Source organism: Rhea americana, unplaced genomic scaffold, assembly GCF_003343005.1.
Source record: "Rhea americana isolate MKP2758 unplaced genomic scaffold, rheAme1 scaffold_310, whole genome shotgun sequence".
Classification (NCBI taxonomy): domain Eukaryota; kingdom Metazoa; phylum Chordata; class Aves; order Rheiformes; family Rheidae; genus Rhea; species Rhea americana.
Genome location: NW_028186436.1, coordinates 451,586 through 470,913, shown reverse-complemented (window position 1 = coordinate 470,913; position 19,328 = coordinate 451,586). Strand labels below are relative to the sequence as shown.

Below are 19,328 nucleotides of genomic sequence, written 5' to 3'. Positions count from 1 at the left end.
TTGCACTCGTAAGGCAGTAAATTCAGTCTCAACTCAAGCAGCAATGTCAGCATACCCACCAAAAATCTTCTTGCACCTAAACTTAACTGCTGGCTTAAGTATTCTGCTGAATTATGGACTGCTGTGTATCTTGTACCTGGGGATAACTGTCTATATTTTAGCACAACATTCATTCTCTGCCATGCAAATCCCATGTTCATCTGAGCGATTCTTCTTAACTATTGGATCTCCTTCTCATTTCAAACAACTCACCTTTTTTATTGAAGCACTGGCCAAAAGCCCCAAAGCAACAACAAAGTCACTAGTGAGCTTTGTGAAAATTTAAATTCTTCTCTCTTTTCACAGAAAAAATCGTTATCCCTGGTACTCCTGCCTGTGAGTGGGGAGAGTGGGCCTATTCAGAACTGAACTACATATGGAAAGTTTTACAATAACTTTGCATACCTTCTATGAAATGAATATCACACAAATTCTAATACTCAAAATTGAATAGTATACAGTAATAGGGACCAAGTTATATGTATGAATGTTCAAGCATTAATATTATATATTCAGCTTAATCTCTTACTATGCAAGCTGCAGCAGTTGCTAGCTACATTGCATTTTAGGAAGCCATAATAAATGTTTGTCATGCAAAAATCAAAGAAGAAATAAAAACACAAGTATTCTCCACCACCCCTCCAAATGATACACAGCTTTTTACAGATTTTTTAATAATATAGTGCTTTCATGAAATTCACTACAACTGTCTAAGACTAAGAATAAAGTCAGGAACAAAGGTCCATATGTTCTAAACTAACTCAAAATCAGAGCAGGAGCAGCAGGTTTGTCAGCACTGTGTCCACGCACAGCGAAAGCAGAGACAGCGAAGTTCCATCTGAACCTGGATCAGAGCAGCAGTTACTTAAAAATAATGTGAGAATGGGGGCAGCGTTACTGGCAAAAAGAGGGAGGGAGAGAGGGGGGAGCGGGGACTGGACACAGCCCCAATCACAACTGTTGTTGCAGTATGGTTTGAAGAAATAGTCTAGATTCTGTAGCCTGGTCTTGCCAGCACAGTCCTCAAAAGCAGTCACTTCCCCCAAAGGTCGGTAGTAGCATGTGGGAACTCTGCTAGCAAGAGCCAGTTACAGCTAGTGCTGCTCCATACAYGTGCAGGACAGTTTGTTGCATTAATGTCACCTGGGACAGTTCATTATCTGTGTCCTAACAGAAGTACATCTGCCAAGAATTTGTCATTAAGAAACTGGGTGGTTCCCAAATACATTTCTTTTCAGGAAAGAAAAGATCTCACTCAGTTCTCTGACTCAACTTTAGCTCACACTACGGAATTACAAAATCTAGATCCTGCCCTGGAAATTTGCTTACACTTTAGATCATGCCACTTTTCTCATCTTGCAAAGAGGTTCGTGAAGAGGATCTTCCTAGTAACAGCTCCTTCTCATGGATCAGGCTGTCTAGCAGGTCCTCCTGTCTGTAGTTGTGATAAACCTTCAGGAAGGCCAGAAYGGTAATTCCCAGCCAAGTCAACCAGGCAGCCCAGAGACCGAACTACAGAAGAAAAGAAATGGTAAAGAGGTCAGTACCGTTTTGTAATGTTGAAGTCAACCATCCAAGTAAAGAATAGAATCTCAACTCAGCCAAAATCTATGTAGTCACCCCAATTTCCACCCCRTGAGGTCCTGGCCTCACAGTTTCTCAATTCTGTCAAGTTATTCCTAGCTTAAAGGAAAATCTCTTTATTTACTAGAAAAAAATAAAGTAAAAAGTATTAAAAACAATAATAAAGATTTCTATATAATCCACATGCAGCTGCCAACCTTCCTATTTTGACACTTTGGCCATCCCAAAGTTCTTGGGATTGTTTCATTTTAGTTTAGTTACTTTGGAATTGTATTATATTTAAAGAGGCTTTCGAAAACTTTCTATGTTCTTTTGGCCTTGCCTTTACCCCCTGCAGAAGTAAATATTTTAAGGCACTTCTATTCAAAATATTATGGAGAAAATCTTATCAATAAACCTGTTACATTCCAGGATAACTAATTACATTAGGATGAATACAGAGAGCAAGAGTAACCCATTCCAGTGCATTCAAATGCCTACTGGCTGTTTTATACGTGGTATGAAAGAGCTCAGCTTAAATCCCTGAATCTCCAAAAACTCCCATCACCAACTGATCAATCTCTCTTGTTCAACRTTTTTTAGAAATTGATTCAGGTACTTGAATGTAGATCTCCCATGTCTCAGAGGAGGTTCGTTTGTAATAARGTTTTCTGGCAGAAATTCTGCTTTGCTTCTATTATGCCTTTAGCAAAGAAACACTAACTGAATCTCTGTATTTCAGTTTTGACATATTGCATTTTTTATTAAAAATATAAAAACAATTTAAACACTTCCAGATAGTAACACAGCTATTTACTCTAATAGCCAATTTGGATAACCAACGGCACTGTTCTTAAAGGGAGTTTATGTTCCTACATAGCTTATGCACTTTGGCAAGTCTCCTAAGCACTTCTTCTGATGCTTACAGCTTTCTCAGTTCACTAGGAAAAATATTTTTAAGTTATTCTACAAACTCTGAGATTAAAAAGATATTAATTTGGCTTTAAATGACAATATATAGAGAATTGGAAGCCTTGTATTCATTTCCTAAGTGCTATTTCATTAATGAAATGTTATTTTAAAAACATTCAGATATCTAATATTTTGTTACTATTGGCATATTTGATATGAAAGAATTTGAATAGATTTAGCCAAGTTCAGTGAAAGCCCCAGAATCTTTCTGATGTGATGGAAACATCGTAATGGAGGGAAGCAGAGAGAGGCGGGCTGGGCTGTGTGTGGGCGTGTGTGCTTGTTTCTGCATACATACATATGAATTAATTAATTATTCTGCCCGTTTTTTCCCYTCCAGGTTTTATCCAGATGTAATTCTTAACTTGTAATTCTTAAATTGTCTCCATTCAAAGCACTGCTAGTAAGTAAAGCCTGCTGTAGGAAACCATTGCGCTCACAAGGAAGGAAGTTTGTTTTCTGCAGCAAGTCTGGTCTGTTCTTGGGTTTCTCACTCTACCTGACTCAAAGAAACTGATTTGCATTTTGCAGACGGACCCATTCTCCTGCTGTCATTCAGCTCTGCTTACCATGTCCCRGATACTAGAAGACAAGCAGGATTTGTGCCCTGCTTGGTTCTCTTCTCCAATAATCTCCTTCAGGGTTCCYTTTGCCACTGTCAGGTTCAGCTCCTGCAGCTGAACAGTGTTTCCTTGGAGCTGTTCCACTCCCAGCCTCCTCAAATGCACTTGTATGCAAAGGTCACGGGAGCACAGGCTGCACCTTGCAGGCTAACAGCACTCACATCTGGAGGGACATGGACTGGAAGGGGGGCTCTGATCCAACAACTTAGTCTGGTCGTTCTGCACTGTGCTGTGTTTAGCTGTCTTCCAACGGCAGTGCTATATGCGCAGACCTTGACTTTTTAGGTATGGTTCCCTGTTGGAGAAATGTCTTCTCCTACATATAGATTATCCACAATCCACCCTGATGTCACAGCTGGGACTTTAGTTCCCATGAACTCAAAGCTATGCCTGATAAACAGGTTCAATTCTGTTAYCTTCCCATTAACTGGCAGGTTATGAGCTAAATACAGCTCCTGGCAAAATCTGCTAAAATACAGTCTGGTCATGGACTAGCATTATATAAAGGGGCCACTTTTATGACATATCTCTGCCCTACAGACAGAGATGWCGGAGCTGGGTCTCCAGACACCAGTGCTGGCAGTGAAAACACAAAGGTAGCTTTTGTCCAAAAGGCATAGCTGCCTACAAGCAGTGCCCCAGGCAGCCTTGAGCAGCATTTGTATGAGTGCAGCCCTGCATGAGTGGGRCTGTTCCACTTGCCGAGCTGTGCCTACATATGCTCATCTAATTCAGTCTTCAAAGGACAGTGAGGATATTCATTGGCTTTTAGTGTTGACAGAGCTGACATATTCAATAAAATRGTCTTATAGCCTTAAGGGTCTGATTCGCAAAGATGCATCAGAAAAAAGCCCTATCTAAATGACAGTATTTTTTCATTATTTTCATTGGACTCATATTTCTGTGGGTTCAAGGGTGCTCAAACAAGCTCATAGAAGAAAAAGTTAGATGGACCTATGGTCTRATGCAGTTCAAGCCTTCTGTTTTTATTCCCAGCAATAAGGAAGGGCTCCAGGACACCAGAGTGCTGAGTCCTTTGTAGAGCTTATTCTTTGCAGAAATGATAACTTTTCCATGGTAAGTAGTAAGATCAGTGGCAGAGTCAGGTTTTGACATGTTCACATTTGAAACTATCTATTTGGAATTTAAAATACAAATGTGTCGCTCACTCGTATCCTGATTCAGCGCTTACTGAAGTCAGTGTAAACATTCAYATTGATTTCAGAGGATGCTAATTTAGATCCTACAATCCCAGGTCAATGAGAAAATGGTAAATGAACTGGAATAGAACCATGACCTAGTCTGACCTACCTGTGCAATAGCAAACTGGTCATAGAAAGCAGAGTTTTCTAAGTTCAGTTCAAGATCTATATCCTGTAATTCTTCGCAGCTACTCAAAGAAGGCATTTGGGAGAAAAAAAAGAAAGTTATTTCAGAGATTCCAAACAGGTAAACCAAGCATAAAATGAAGCAACATCTTAAAAGTGTTTCAAACAGTCACAATGACATATTCTATCAAGAGATATCTAAGCTTTTGCAGTAACTAGGTGACTTGCCAATTTTATCTAAAAGTAGGCTAAAAAAGGCATATGATTACTTAAAAATACACAGTAATGATGTCAGTGATAACACCAGTCTTCCATAAAGTGGCATTATTAAAGTTATTATGAAAACAATTTCCCTAAAACCTTCTTCTCTGACTCCCCCAGAGCCTGCCGCATACACATATCTGGTGTCACCCCATCTTGGTCACTTCACCCCTCCATGAAACAAAGTGTATGAGCCCCCATTACCTTTTGACATCATCAGGAAAGCCTCAGAAGAAGGGAGTGTGGGGGTGTTTTTGTTTCGGCTGCCCTCGCAAAGAGACGATACTCTGATGGTGAGATAGAGGCTGCCTACAGATTTTACAAATAACTTGATCTTTTACTGGTGTTGTGAAAAAAATCCCAGGTTTTTGAGGTTGGCTTTCTATCTCTTGGTTGGTTTCTGCAGCCTCTTCTCTGTCCTTTTCAGTGCTGTCGGTCATCTTGGGTTCATATCCGAATATTCGATTAGGCGGTTTTTGTAATTGAGATACAATTTTTAACCGAATATTCGAATAATTCAATTAATCGTTGCAGCCCTAAACAGAACATTTACTATGGCATTTTACAACATATGACAGTGTGCAACATAAATGTATGCTTTACATAGTACTGTTATTCAATATCATATGACATAAAATGTCACCTTTTCCTCTTTTTGTTATTTTTTGATAGAAAAGTCTATCTCAACCTATCATCCGCTTCCTACACTAAGCATAAACACTGTGGAACACAGCAGCCCATTTTAGCCCCTGTACATTTTGTACATTGTAATAAAGTACCAACCAGCTGTACTTCGTACTCCTAAAGTACTTTCCATTCTGAGGATCTCAGGGTGTCCACAGCACCGCTATGAGGCCAGCATCTTTGTACCCATTTTTAGATGATGGTGCCTAGTGGCACAGGGAGGACGAGTGACTTGCCTAATGTCCCACAGTGGATCAGTAGCAGAGCCAGAACAGCAAGGAAGGAGCATCCCAGTTCCCTGACCTGCTCACAAGACCATACTCCCTCCCTTTGTAGAGCATTTCCAAACATAGCTCTCCTTTGGAAATGACAGTATTTTTCTTGTTGTTTTTGCATATGCTGGGGACTCTTTAAGAGGCCATGAAATACCACAGAAACAATCAACGCCGCTTTGCTTTTTGGGAAACTAAAAGCAAAAAAGTTTCAATGTTTTGATTCTAGGGAAAAAAAAGTCTAGATCTCCACATTATAGATGCCTTCTGCCCCTTGCTCACCTTGCATGTAACAACCACAGTTTGTAGCAACACTGTTCATTTGTGTATATACCAAAAGAAAGAAAGAAAGAAAGAAAGAAAGAAAGAAAAAAAAAAAGAAAACATATTCTTCAATACTAACCTATTTGGCATGCTCCCTTTTTCGGTAATTGCATCACACCACATGTTAAATCCTACACTCACTATAGTGCTAGCAATAAATGTGATAAACACCACAAAGGCGCTGATCAGCAGATTCAGGAAGGCATAAAAGAAAGAGCTGCAATAAAAGGGAAGAAAAATGTAACTCATAAACAGCTGAAACACAGCATCAGCAATCTCTCTAAGCAGCATACCCTGGGCACAACCAAAGATACCAGTTTCCATTTGAAACACATCTGCTTTAATTAAGAACACCTAACATCATTGAAAACTATAGATTATGATTTTGAGTCACATTATCCTCATTTGTAAGGTCTTTTGCTTTTTACATTTACTTTTTACCATAAGAGGATCGGGCTTTAAATCACAAATACTAAGCAGTGATTATTCATACACAGCATTGCTTTCATTAGCCATAATGACAAAAATCACCATTGTTAAAATAAATGTTATTAGCTCAAATTATATAGTAACTGGAGCTAAAATTATTTCATGACTAAAGTGATAATTGGGACAAAAATTGCCTAGGAGAAGGAAACTAAAAATAAAACAATATAGTACTGATGGCTATAATCATTTTAAGCAATGTAACTCAGGGTACTGGCATCATAGGACACGAATATYGGTTTTATGGGCAATTTGCAGAGCAGGCCAGCTTCTCCTGGGATATCTCTGGCTTCAGTGTCAGTATGTTACTCTCTGCTACCTGAATATCAATTTACCTCAGCCCAGTTAGTCTACACTTCCAGGGCCAGCCCCAGGCCCGTGGTTTGTATATGGGATGGGATGCTTACAGTGGTCCCATAACGACAAGCARTTGTCCACTCATTCTCCAACCCTGAGAATACATGAAAGCCCTTAATCCTCTAGTAGGGTGAACTGAGGTTCACTGAAAGATGAACTGTTAGCTGCTTAACTCCACCACATAATTCTTAATTAAAACTTTCTAAACCCTTCTTCATTCATCTGACCAAACTCTTTGTTACACAAAAATGCTCTAAGTAGCACTTGGAAATTTTCATAATCTGAAATTCAGACATCTGCTCTGTGTTGGAGAAAGACTGACCAGTCCAGGAGGCAGGTCATCCTGTCTAAGTTAGATGGTAAGGGCAAATGCAACAAACTGCCCACCAGTGCCCCATCATTATGCTGGGGGTAGAAAGAGTCTCCACACTCCAGAGAACACAAACCTCAATCATTTATTTTCCATGATTGCTTATTAAATGGAAACTTAAAGTCTTTCTAAGTGATTGATTCTGGTTCAGGGTTGAATGATCCTAATTTCTACAGGTACAAGGTTAAGACAAAATGAGATAGGAAACATTTCCCACCTGGGCTAGGATATTTGCTCTTGGGTCAATGTGGCTACAGAGGGGACTGCCCWGGTTCCCCCCAAAGGACCTGTCATCCCATACCAACACTGACACAGAAGTGAAATAAATCACCTTCCAGAGTGCCTTTACAGACTAAAATGGGACCTGCATCCAGGGACATCTGATTGCTAGATGAATGCTGAGATCAGTCTGATTCTTGCCCATCAGCTTCACTGGACTTTTACTGAATTAGCTCATAACTGCAGAGTGCCAGAGCTACCTACCGTACAGCAGAGAGAGCTAGTGTGAGCACACTACAGTTTTACATGGGCACTGAGCCTGTACTGATTTCACACCTAATCTAGGTTTCGTTCCAAATGTTGCTAAAGCCAGATCCATTGTACGCACCTTATTATGGTATTCTGGCCTGAGAGCTAGAAAAGGCTTTAGCTGTCCACTGAATAAAAATATAGCTAACGTTAGAACTAATAACAGCTCTAGAAATAGAGCTGTTTCTGAGAATATCCAGTGCACTCTCATGGGACCTCCAGTCCTCACTATAGTTCCTACCCTGAAGCAAAGAACAGGCACCAAGGTCTAGAATTTGATCTTCCACTGATGAAGCAGAGTTCAGTGTTGCACTTGATTCGCACTGGGCATTTAAATAATGTTGGAGATTCCTTAGGCCAGGCCATGCTAGTAGAGAGTCAATATGGATATGGCTCTCTGCCTCACCTGTTTTTCTGTTTATAACAGAATTTACCTGAAGAAGGGGAGTTCAAATGTATTAAGAAGTCCCTGGTTAAATTTAGATCTTCTAAGGTAATTTTTAATACGGAAATAAATTTCTGCTCTATACTTGCTACAGTATGTTTTAGGATTAGGCAGTCCAAGAGTGGCTGGAAAGAGTCAGAGACAAACACTTCATTCAATCCCCAATATTACCAGCATCAGGTTATTACAAACCCAGACGTGAGTGACAGCCAGTGACTTGAGAAATCTCTATTCCAAAAAAACTGCAAGACAAATGACTTCCTCTTGGCATGGTCTCTGTAACAAGGGAAAAATGGCTTTCCTTGTCTAGCCAGCCACCAGTGCTTGCTCCTACCTTCCCACCTCTGTGTAGCTAGATACTTAGAGGGCTCTGGCCTTGGAGCACCCATGTCCTCGGTTACCTTTGCTAGTGGCTTTACCAAGGTTGCAAACAGGTCACCGGACGGCTGAGTAGAGAGGAGCTCTCCTGAGCTGCTACCTGGATTGGTAGGCCTCTCAGCTACTCTTGCTCAAGTCTTACGCATCTTAGTTTGTCTGAGAAAGGTACTCGACTGTCAGTGCAGCTCTACTCTTGTTGCAGAGAGCACTCAGCTTTGCACTCACGTCATAGCTAGGCAATAAACATTGTTCGCAATAGTTGCCATGTCCAACACAAGAGCAGGATAAAAATGGGGAGGCATTTTGCAATTGCTCCCTTCTTTCCCCCTCCCCCATGCAACCRTGTTGCTTCAATGTTTTTCATACTGATCAAACAGCATCCAGTGTATAGTCGGAGAAGGCCTCTGTSCTTCTGCAGGGATGCGTGGTGGCACGGGAGTACCATGACCAGGGAGTCCCAGCCCCAACATCACCCCACAGCAGGCAGGCAGCACCCTCGCCGCGGCTGGCTGCCTGATCCATCWGGACACTGCTCACAGCCTAGCCAAGGGCAGCGAGTGCGCAGTGGTGAGTCTGGTCCCTGGCCCCAAACGGCCGCATGGGAGCATCCTCACCTCGCGAGAGGGCTGTGAGTGACAGTTCAGGGGATGTACCTTGTGCAYGTGTGGACAGACACAAGCAAGGCGCTACCTCACCCCAAACCCCCTCCCGGGGAGCAGGAGGGTCTGGATGGTGAAAAGCCCAAATGAAAAAATGGAAGAAAGGAGAGGAAAAGGCTTCCAGAYCCCAGCTCACCTCTCCTTCCCCAGGCTGCTCCCCCTGGCCCCAGCCTGTGGAAGGGGTGGCCAGCCCCCTGCCCTCCCCCAGGGTACTTACTCCTCGTGCCCTTTGCAGAGGAAGAAGAGGGTCCGCCAGGCCTGCACTGTGGCCAGCAGCAGGGAGAGGAGCCCGGTGAAGATGCTGAAGCGGCAGGCAGCCTCAGGCCCCCACTCCTGCACAGTGAAGCGCTGCCTCTCCACTGTCAGGTTGGCGTTGAGCCACATGCCCTCGGTGAAGAGTAAGCACCGGCCGTGGAAGTCATTGCCGTTCTCGGACAGCGGCACCACCACGATGAAGCTGAAGAGAAAGGCCAGGAAGTAGCAGATGCACTGAGCGAAGAGGAAATTGTTGAGCGCCATGTCTGCAGCTCTGCGCAGGCAGAGGGAGGGAGGGAGAGAGGGAGGAGGAGGGGGGAAGGATGGAAGGATGCAGGGAGGGAGCGAGCTTGCAGCAGCAGGGGGTGGGGAGGGAGGATGCGCAGTGCAATGCAATGCAATGTAATGTGATGCACTAAGATGCGATACAGTGCATCCTCTGGGCACAGCCTCTGCCTTTTCCACAGGCAGAGATGCCCCTTCCACCTAAATACTGATGGCTGCAGGGGTGAATAGAGAGGAAGGGCTGTTGCAGAGGATCTCCTTTCTTCAGGAGAATCTGACTGCTGATATGTCCCAGCACCCAAGGGGTTAAATAATCAGTGCCTCCCCAGCAGAACTGGGTACCAGCTCACTTGGGTATGCTCTTAATCACATAGGGCACTGGTGTCACCTGTGCTGGTGCCCATGACAACTCCCCTTTTAATATAAATATAATATATATATAATATGTAAATAAAACATTACTGATGATGACGCAGACATCAAGTATCCATGACTGCACTCCTGCTCCAAAGGATGTCTGAAACATTCAAAGCACAAAATTTGCCAGGGTGCAGCAGCCTGGTGTCCCGTAGGTCCTATGTCTCTTTCTCCCTGAATCCACAGCAGAAGCCATGAGCAGGGAGGAAATTAACCATCCCCAGCACCTGATCCCAGCACTACAGCAACCCTTTCGTGCTTGAAACGTCTGCCCCAGCCACCTTTCAACCCATGCTTCTGGCCACCTGTCCAAATAGGGGCAATAAGGGATAGGGTGCACAGGGACCCCAGGATCTTCAGACCCAGTGGTTTTGTACCTAGCCCAGCTGGTCCATCTGACATATAAGATATGGCAAGTGCCAGCAAGGGCCCATGAGAACTGCTGTAATCTGTTGAGCCTTGGTACTGGTGAGGGGCTGCCCAGGACTTGGATCAGCTGCATTGTCTCCTGGTGGGCARATGAAGTATGTTTGAGGTAAAGAAAATTAATCCCGAGTAGGATCAGGACACAGACCGGGCTGACGCCCTTTCACTGCATTTGCACCACCATTCCCAGGGCTCAGTGTTTTAGAGAGCGCAATCAAACAAGTGAGGCCCCAAAATATGGCAGGTGACCAACGCACACATGTGTTAGAAGATGTGATGTAGTGGATGCCAGAGAGGGACCTGCCCTGGCCATATCCAAAACAGCAGCAGGGCCAGCCCCAGCTCAGCAGGGCTGAAGGCAAGGCCACCTCCCTCGGGCACAGGGAGCTCCCTGACTCACTCCTCTGCCACAGCTCAGGCTGGGCATGGAGCTGATGAAGGACCAACTCCAGCTCTGGGAACAACAACTGGCACACAACAGCATCAYGATGCCTGGTGGGGATGGGCATTGCTTGCTCGACTCCTGGCRTGGGCATCCACTGTACTCTGCACTGCCAGGACCTGTTCTCTGCCCCACACCACTCTTGGAATCTGAGTTTCATTTTTCTATCTAAACATGATTTCTCCTTYCAACATAAAACATCACAATTCATTTCCAGTACCAGGTAAAGCCATTTCCTTGTCTAATTTCCTAATCAGATCCAGTCTGAGCTCAACTGCAGGTCTCACATCACTTCTTAATCCCAGGTCTGTATCTGCTCGTTTAAGGCACAGTGACATTTCCTGAGTAGTGTTTAGAGGAGCAGATGAGTGACAGGGACCCTGATTATATTGCACATGGGATTTCAGGCTGCTTTTTCCACTGGGCACCAAAACAATTATTTTTCTATGCTGTTAAGAGGTTACAGATACAATTCTGAGGCAGAGGCAGGATGGCTTCTCAGTGAGGACATTATTTCAACTTCCTCTTAAATCATTTCCAATGAGTCTTATCTTGAAATCTTTCTCTATCTATATAGGGAAGATGTTTTTTGTGCAGATTCTGCTTCTTGAAAAAAAAATTTTGTCAGTATACCCCTGTCTGATGAGATGTGTCAGGCCATTTTTCTGATCCTTACCCAACTCTGATCATCAAAGATTGTATTTCAATTTTGCAAGATGAGTTACAGAGCACTGGCCTGACCCTGTGAGAACAGACATGCATCCTAATGGAGAAAGATTTCATTGATGTTTCAGAGTCTAATAGTAAGGAGGAAAGATTATTGCTCTTAACCTTACTTCCAAGCAAAGATAGGTTCCCAAAGGATTTTGTCCTTTATCTGGAAGGAACTCAGACCTGGTCTGAGCTGGAAAATTCTTTTCTTTGAAATCTGACACATCAGATTTGCCAGATGATAGTTTCTGAAGTTAACTTGGGAGGTCAACACAAACATAAAAGCTGAGTTGTTGCTTACAGCACAGCCCACAAAAGGGGCCAACAGATGCTCAGGGCACTTTGCGTGGGGAAAGCCCCGTGCTCATATGTTACCAGCAGCAACTACAGGGCTCTGCTGCAAGAGAACAACKGCAGAGGTGGAAAGTGAGGGTGACTTGTAGAATATGTACATTTGTCTTTCCTCATGAACAAGCTCAAAGCAGCATTTATCTGAGATTTTCAGAAAATACAGGCATTTGCAAATGTTAACAGACTTGCAAAACATATAGCTGCACTCAGGTGACTGTCAGTCACTGACACGCAGCTCTTGGTTGGGTGGAGACACCAGGCACAAGTGCACAGAAAGGTGAGGTCCAATTGTCAGCTGTCACTCATTTCACAGCCAGCCGAATTTCTCACACTCTTCTCTCGTGTGACACCACACTAGGCAGGAACTTAGACTGTCACACTGAGCTCTTTTATTGGAATACACTTGATGGTGTTTTACAAAGAAAACTTAAATAGGCTTAGTCTCTTTAAAATGGCACTACTGGGGTAGAGAAGATATGACAGAGGTCTGTAAAACCAAGACAAGGTCTTGATCAAGTCAGTTCAAATCAAGACAATTCATTCTTTCTCATATCACAGGGAAAGGAGTACATAAATAAACAGATCAGAGATAAGAGAGAAATTTTAAAACAAAAAGGTGAATATCTTTCACACAGCACATAATTAACCTGTGGTGCTCAACACAAGATTCTATAGAGACCCAAAATAAATACCAGTTCAGAAAAAGGTTAGATAAGTTAAGGGAAAAAAGGCCCACCAAGAGCTATGGAACACAGAAGGGAGGAAGCAACCGTCAGCTCAGGAAGTCCCAAAACAACAGATTTCTGGGAGTGTATAGGTRCAAAATTACCACTCTGCATTTACCAGAGTCCTGCATTTGTCACTAAATCAAGCACGTGCTACTACCTGCCATTGGAGATGAGATCGCAGATGGGAGGGTACTTTGGTCTGACGCCACAGTCATTTAATGGTCTCATTACAAGGCCCGACATTACTAGCTCCCCGTTTCAGCTTTGTCATCCAACTACAGAGTGCTATTCCTCCAAAGAGTCCCCCTCTGTGGACATTTATCTCCTGAGGCTTTTGGCAGGAGTTACCCCTTGGGCAGCCTTAATGTTTGCAGCCTCACCAGCAAGCAGCAGCACCTTAACATAACATCTCAGATCTCCAGCCTGCAGCTCAGAGGGGACCTACCAAGCCAGAGCTTTCTGCAGAGAGCTTGAACACCACCTCCTACAGGCAGTATGCCGCAAGGGGTCCCTGTGCTGACATGTGATGGGAGATGGGTTGCTCACCGATGCGGAGGGTGATGTCCAAAGACTATAAATTCTATTAGTCTGAAAAAAAGGGACAAAAATAAAGCATGCYGTAAGATCAGTTGTGATCGCCACCTCACTGATAAGCAGAAAAGCAACATGGATAAATCAAGATCAGATGTAACAGATTTGTTGGTATTCCCCTCTGTCCCATATCTCCATCTCGTYGCCTGTCTAAACCCCTGCGGATCAAGTAACAGTGTGAGCTGGACTGGTATGGGATGACTGATGGGAACTGTGATTTTGACTGTGCTGCTCCATGCTCCCTCTCAAGCCATTAATTATGCCATGTGACATGAGCAGTGCTCTCAAGTTGATATTTGTGAGGCAAGTGATGAATTTCCTCTCCTCCTGATAGCTCATTAGGACATGTTTTATTATGGGAAAATTTGCTGAGGAGTTAATTATTCAGATAAAGGCATTTTTGTGAGCAACTTTACTTATTTATATATTTCTTTTCCCTTGGATATATCATTTCCATGGTCCAAGAAAAATAATGGTTGCCTGTTTAGAAGATGGCTACCATCTTGGTATCAGTGATGTACTGTTTAACCTCTGGGGAGAAGGCACACTGCCACAGCAATATCTCTGCAGACGGCTGTCTAGGGAGCAGTATGTCTGTGCTCTAGATAAAAAGATCCAATGGAAATAGTGCTTCAGAGCCAGCCCATCTGCCACTTGAAGCCAACTTCTCCCTGCTTTACTTGAGCCAAATGGCTGCTGGAGCCCATTTTATCAAATGGTTTAGCAAATGCAGCTTACCCATTAAATGTGGCAAGCCAGCTCCAGAAACTAGTCTGTTTTATAATTATATTAATCTATTATCATTATTCCACAAGTCCTGACCCATAATATCTGTCCCCTGAGACTAATAGAAAGGACATAGGCATCCCACATGTCCTCTTATGGCAGTTACCRTAAGTACCACTTTTGGGGAGAAGCTTCTCATGGTAATCACTGTATTTAAGAAGGTGGCTGCCACTAGTTCAGAGGGATTACAGACAAAGTACCTAACTGTCATTTGCCTGTCACATCTACATTTCTTCACAGCTACTACAGCATCATGAATCTCTTAGGGCATCTCATCTGGGAACATCTTGACATTTTGCCTTCTTTTTGTGCAAGCATTTTTTTTAAGTACTTCTTTTCTGCAAAGAAAGCTGCCTTGTCCACAAAGAGATTATGGGCAGAGAAGATGCCATGTTGATAGACATTAATGGAACAGTTATCAGGAAGCAACTGAATGTCATTAATGCATCCAGATACAACAGCCTCTGTATTTTGAAATCCCCTCCCCTCAAAAACAAACAAACAAAACAAAAAACAAACAAACAAAAAAAAAAACACATACAGTTCTGCTCACATTCTCAACTGATCAAGGCTGGATTGTGGTTAAAATATAAATTAAAACAAGGAAAAGGATGCTTGAGTTTTTCAGAGCATCATTAAGCTAAGCTTTGAGCAATCAATGCATGTCAAACTTCACACAGCACTATACACTCTGGTAGAGCTATAACAGCTAGGYAGTCTCAAAATTGCACCTTATTTCTTCTCTTGTGCTCTTTGAGGGGTCGGAGGTAATGGCAAGGGTAGCATGAACTCTAGCAAGCCTCTAATCCTAGAATCTACATTTAGCTGCACTGCACAGGCAAAGATTGGATCAAAACACGAGCCATGGAGACTGCTTAACAAAATAGAAGGAATGGAAGGRAGGAAAAAGACAACAGACGAGAGACGAGTAAATTAGGAACCTACAGAAGATGCACAATCAAAAGCCGGCTAGATTAGAAATGTAAATCCACACCACTTTAGATTAAAAGGTGCCATTGCATATCACATCAGCACATCACATCTGCAGCTTAACCTGTGCCCTGCAAAGTCTGCAGCATTGTGGGCCCCCAACGCCAGACAGGCGATGAACCCTGGTGCTTCTGACAGCACTGGATCCGCTCAAAAATCTGCACTTCAGAGTGTAGGCTTTCCCTACTTATAGACATTAAGCATCCAAAAACCTGCAAGCTTGTAAAGGTGTTTGTCYCAGTCTGCTCTATGCCAAATGCATTTTTTCTACCTGCACTCCCCTAGACAGTTACTGGGGTATGCTATTGTCCTTGATAAAGAATAGCTACTCTGTGCCTCTCTGTAATGTCCCTGGCTGCTCCATAGTGCAGGAGACCCTGAGTGAATCTACAGGCAAAGTTGTGGCCTCACTCCAAAAAAAAAAAAAAAAAAAAATCAGCAAAGCATCTTGCGCTGCCTGATTCCCACCTTCTATTCCTACCTCTGGCAGGAAGCTGCATTTCCACAGTGACAGTATTCTTGTGCCGTGCAGAGCTCCACCAAAAACTTTGGGGAAGTTCTCTGAGCTGCTTTATCCACACAACAAAATTGCCTTAATAGATATTTACACTTTGCAGAGAGTGCTGGTTGTAGGAATGCAGGAYCAAATCTCCAGCTGGTGTAATGGGGTTCAATTCCACTACTGTAGGTGGAAAAACAGGGACTGCCACCAGAAGTGAGTCTGGCTTCCAGAGCCTGGCGTGAAGGATGTTAAGCAATCACAATGTTGCTGCTTCTGAAAATTCTCCTTATGAAAATGGTGCTTCAATTTTTTTTCCTGAAGATCAGTCAAATACTTTCCAGCCCTAATAAGACTTTGAAAAAGAATTTCAGCCTTTACTGCTTTTGGCTTTCCTTGTAAATCCACTTCTGTGTGCAACCATTAACTAATTTGTATCTTAAGGTCAAATAATTTCCCTGCAAAACTCTAAAGGTCAGTAGTCAAGGGTCCATCACAAAGTCAGCTGAAAAGCAGCAAAGGAAATCCTCCTTCTGTAAACCATACCATATTTTTAAATGATTTATCATTGTGGTTAAATAGGTTTTAGGTTACAGGGGGAGACATATAGCAAAGTATCTCTGCTGCTCTTTCTAATTAAATGTAAGTTGAATCATATTTTAGAAAAAGAAAAAGTTGAAAATCCTTGTCCAAGTAACTTGATGCTGCAGATCAACGTATCTCAATTATCTTCAGCGCTGCTGTAGTAATTTATACTAAAGAAGGTTCTGACCCCCCTGTCTTCAGCCATTTCTTTTCTATACACAGAGACATACAAATTAAGAACAGCTAACAGATAGCATGCCAATTAATAGCATGTACTTGCTTTGTGTGTGACATACTGTACCACGCATTGATTTTTAATCTGCTCAAACTAGTATTTGTCATGCAGGCTGGAAGTCAGATGTGRAAAATAGCCTCTTCATTTTTCCTGACAATTATTAACACCAAGCTAATCCTCAATGCTCATGCCAGAGGCAACTGCTCCTGCCAAAAATAAATGCAAAGACTAAGGAGGGAGCTAGTTTTCAAAATTAAACTCTGTCTCAAAAGTGAATAAATCAGGACAGAGAGGCAGATCCTTAGTTCCTGGAGAGAGGAGGATCTCCACAGTGACCGTTTACCTCTGATGAGACAGTGAGCAGAAAAGAACCCAAAACATAAAGACAGGCTTTGCTAAAGCCTGTGGACAGGACAGTGCAACTCTAATGGGGAAAAGTGGATTTATACTGATTCTGGAGAAAGGAAATGAARATAAAGGAGGAGGGCAAAGAAATAGTGGGGTTTGCCTATGGAAGGTTCTAACATGTTGCTGTAGGGCTGTGATTTTCATAGTGTGGTACACACAGCACAGTGGCCACGCAAGGGACTTCAGAGTGGTGTGCAAAGCTGCCCTGGACATCCAGGTGTGCACGTGGGAGGAATGGAGAGCCCTGTCTGAGCCACCAAACACATCCTCCAACCAAACCTGGAGCCATTGGCATGGCATGGCCTCTTGGGAAGAGAAAGTGAGGCTAAGGGTATGTGGCACCTACTTGCAGCCCCCATGGTTGCTGGAGTTGATGTGGCCACCACAGCCCAAGTCTTTGCCTTCGATGGTGGAATCCAAGCAGACTTCCTTTAGTAATTCCCCACTTAGGATGCAAGCACCTTCTTTGGGACATATGGAAGGTCTCTGTCCTAAGGATCAGTGCACAGGACTGAGCCTCATGTTCAAGAAGCATGAAGATAGGACTGCATTTTGCCTATACACTAAGGTTAAAATACAAGATGTTCATGGGCTCTCCGCCTAAACCCCCATACAATCAAGAAACAGCCTCCTTTTAGCACCCTGAAGACATATGCTGTCAACCAGAATAAGTCCAACCTGTGAGGTTCCCACTGGACAGACAGCTGTGAAAGCTGAGAGTCTGCTCTTATAAAACATCAGACACAAGGTTTGGAGGGAACTGAGGTGACTAAGGCCCTCAAATTCCTCCAGAGTACATTTCAGCTCCATTAGTCACATTGCTCATACGCAAGACAGAGCTGAATGTTCCTTAGCTCAGCTTCTCAGCTGCAGGCACTGATGCTAGCCCATTTACTGGAGGTCTGACCTGGTACAACATCTCTCAAGGCCACTGAGAAAGGAAAAGAAAAGGCCCAGGTCACCARACTCCTGTCTTATGAAGTTTTCAACCCAGTGGATGAAAGTGCATAAACCAGGTTGTTTTGCAAAACTTCATTTCCTCATTACAGTCCAAGCTAGAAGTATCAACCATTGTTTTTTGGGGAGTTTGGTAACCAACACACACTGACTGGCCCTAGTTTATCCCATAGATGATTGGCTCTGAATTTTCAATTTGCATCATTTTCTATAACTTATTTTAGTTATTGATACTTAACAGAAAATTGGATAGAACTATTTGGCTTTGCAAACAATAAGTCCATGAATTTTCCRAAGGTCAGAGGATTCCCAAATGTCTCATATCATTACTACTTTCCTATTATTAGACTCTCTTGCGATGTTAACAGAAGTTTTCAAAATGTAATTCCATTGGGACTTTAGAAAAATCACAGGTTTAACTAGTTATTTCCTTTCTCAATAGTGTTAYTTGTTTGCAGTGAACTGAAGATCAATTATAAAATTATGTGGTGGAGTTGGTAGTGAAAGCTCTATGAAAGGAGGGTAGCATGTGAAATGCATAAGCACTTACTGCTGAGATAAATCCTGAGATCTCCAGAAGTCACTAGGCAGCTGATGTGCAGCAGTATCACGCAGCTTTGTTGCTAAGGGCCTCAAAGATTCTGCAGACTGCTACCAGAAAAGAAAAAAAAAGAATAAATAAAAATAAAGTAAAAAAAAATGATTAGCAAATCAGAGATTCACATGAGAGCTACCTACTTTGTAGGTTTAAACATACAGGTCCACCTTGTGTCAGGGACACTTGCATTTTGCATTGATCAAAGCAGAGCTTTGAATACTTGTCATAGGAGGTGAAATATATATCTGTGATTTACAAAGTAAAAAGACAACAGCAGCAATAATGAGACATCAAAATAGATCTGAATGTCACACTCCTGGGTGCAGCCATAGTGATACCTTGTCTTATGGCAGGGATGAAAAGACAGGGAAAACAAGTTCATTATTGCAACAATTATTTTAATAAGCATGTGAAAAGGGGGTATGGTGGTTGAGACTTTTTCCTCTCCTATTTCTTATGCTGTTTGGTATTTGTTCTCCTTGTGATTGATCAACAACTGACAAATAAAAACTCACGATATAGGCAAGATTTTCTGAAGTGCATAGTGATGCTTGGATGTCCCACTAACAGAACGGCTATAGACAGTAATAGACATCCGTTCACCTCTGACCATACTCTGAGCTTTCCATAACCAAGCTACATTTATCTAGTACTTTCATGTGAGAGTCTCCTCCTAAGAGATGCAAGACATGCTCACTAGGACACATTGCAGTTATATAACTTGCAGGGGGATTCATGTCTGTCTGCATCCTTCTGTGTTGCTATACCCTAATGC

General features: G+C 42.8%; 1 protein-coding gene across 1 annotated transcript; it reads right to left on the bottom strand.

The window, feature by feature from the left end:
* Window positions 1-592: 592 nt before the first annotated feature.
* Window positions 593-9,808, bottom strand: TMEM179 (transmembrane protein 179). The gene is made up of 4 exons (XM_085310130.1): window positions 9,507-9,808; window positions 6,146-6,283; window positions 4,509-4,587; window positions 593-1,551 (listed from the first exon to the last, which is right to left on the bottom strand). The coding sequence occupies exons 1-4, from the start codon at window positions 9,806-9,808 to the stop codon at window positions 1,372-1,374; spliced, it is 699 nt and encodes a 232-aa protein (XP_085166256.1). The 3' UTR covers window positions 593-1,371.
* Between the last annotated feature and the right edge of the window lie 9,520 nt (window positions 9,809-19,328).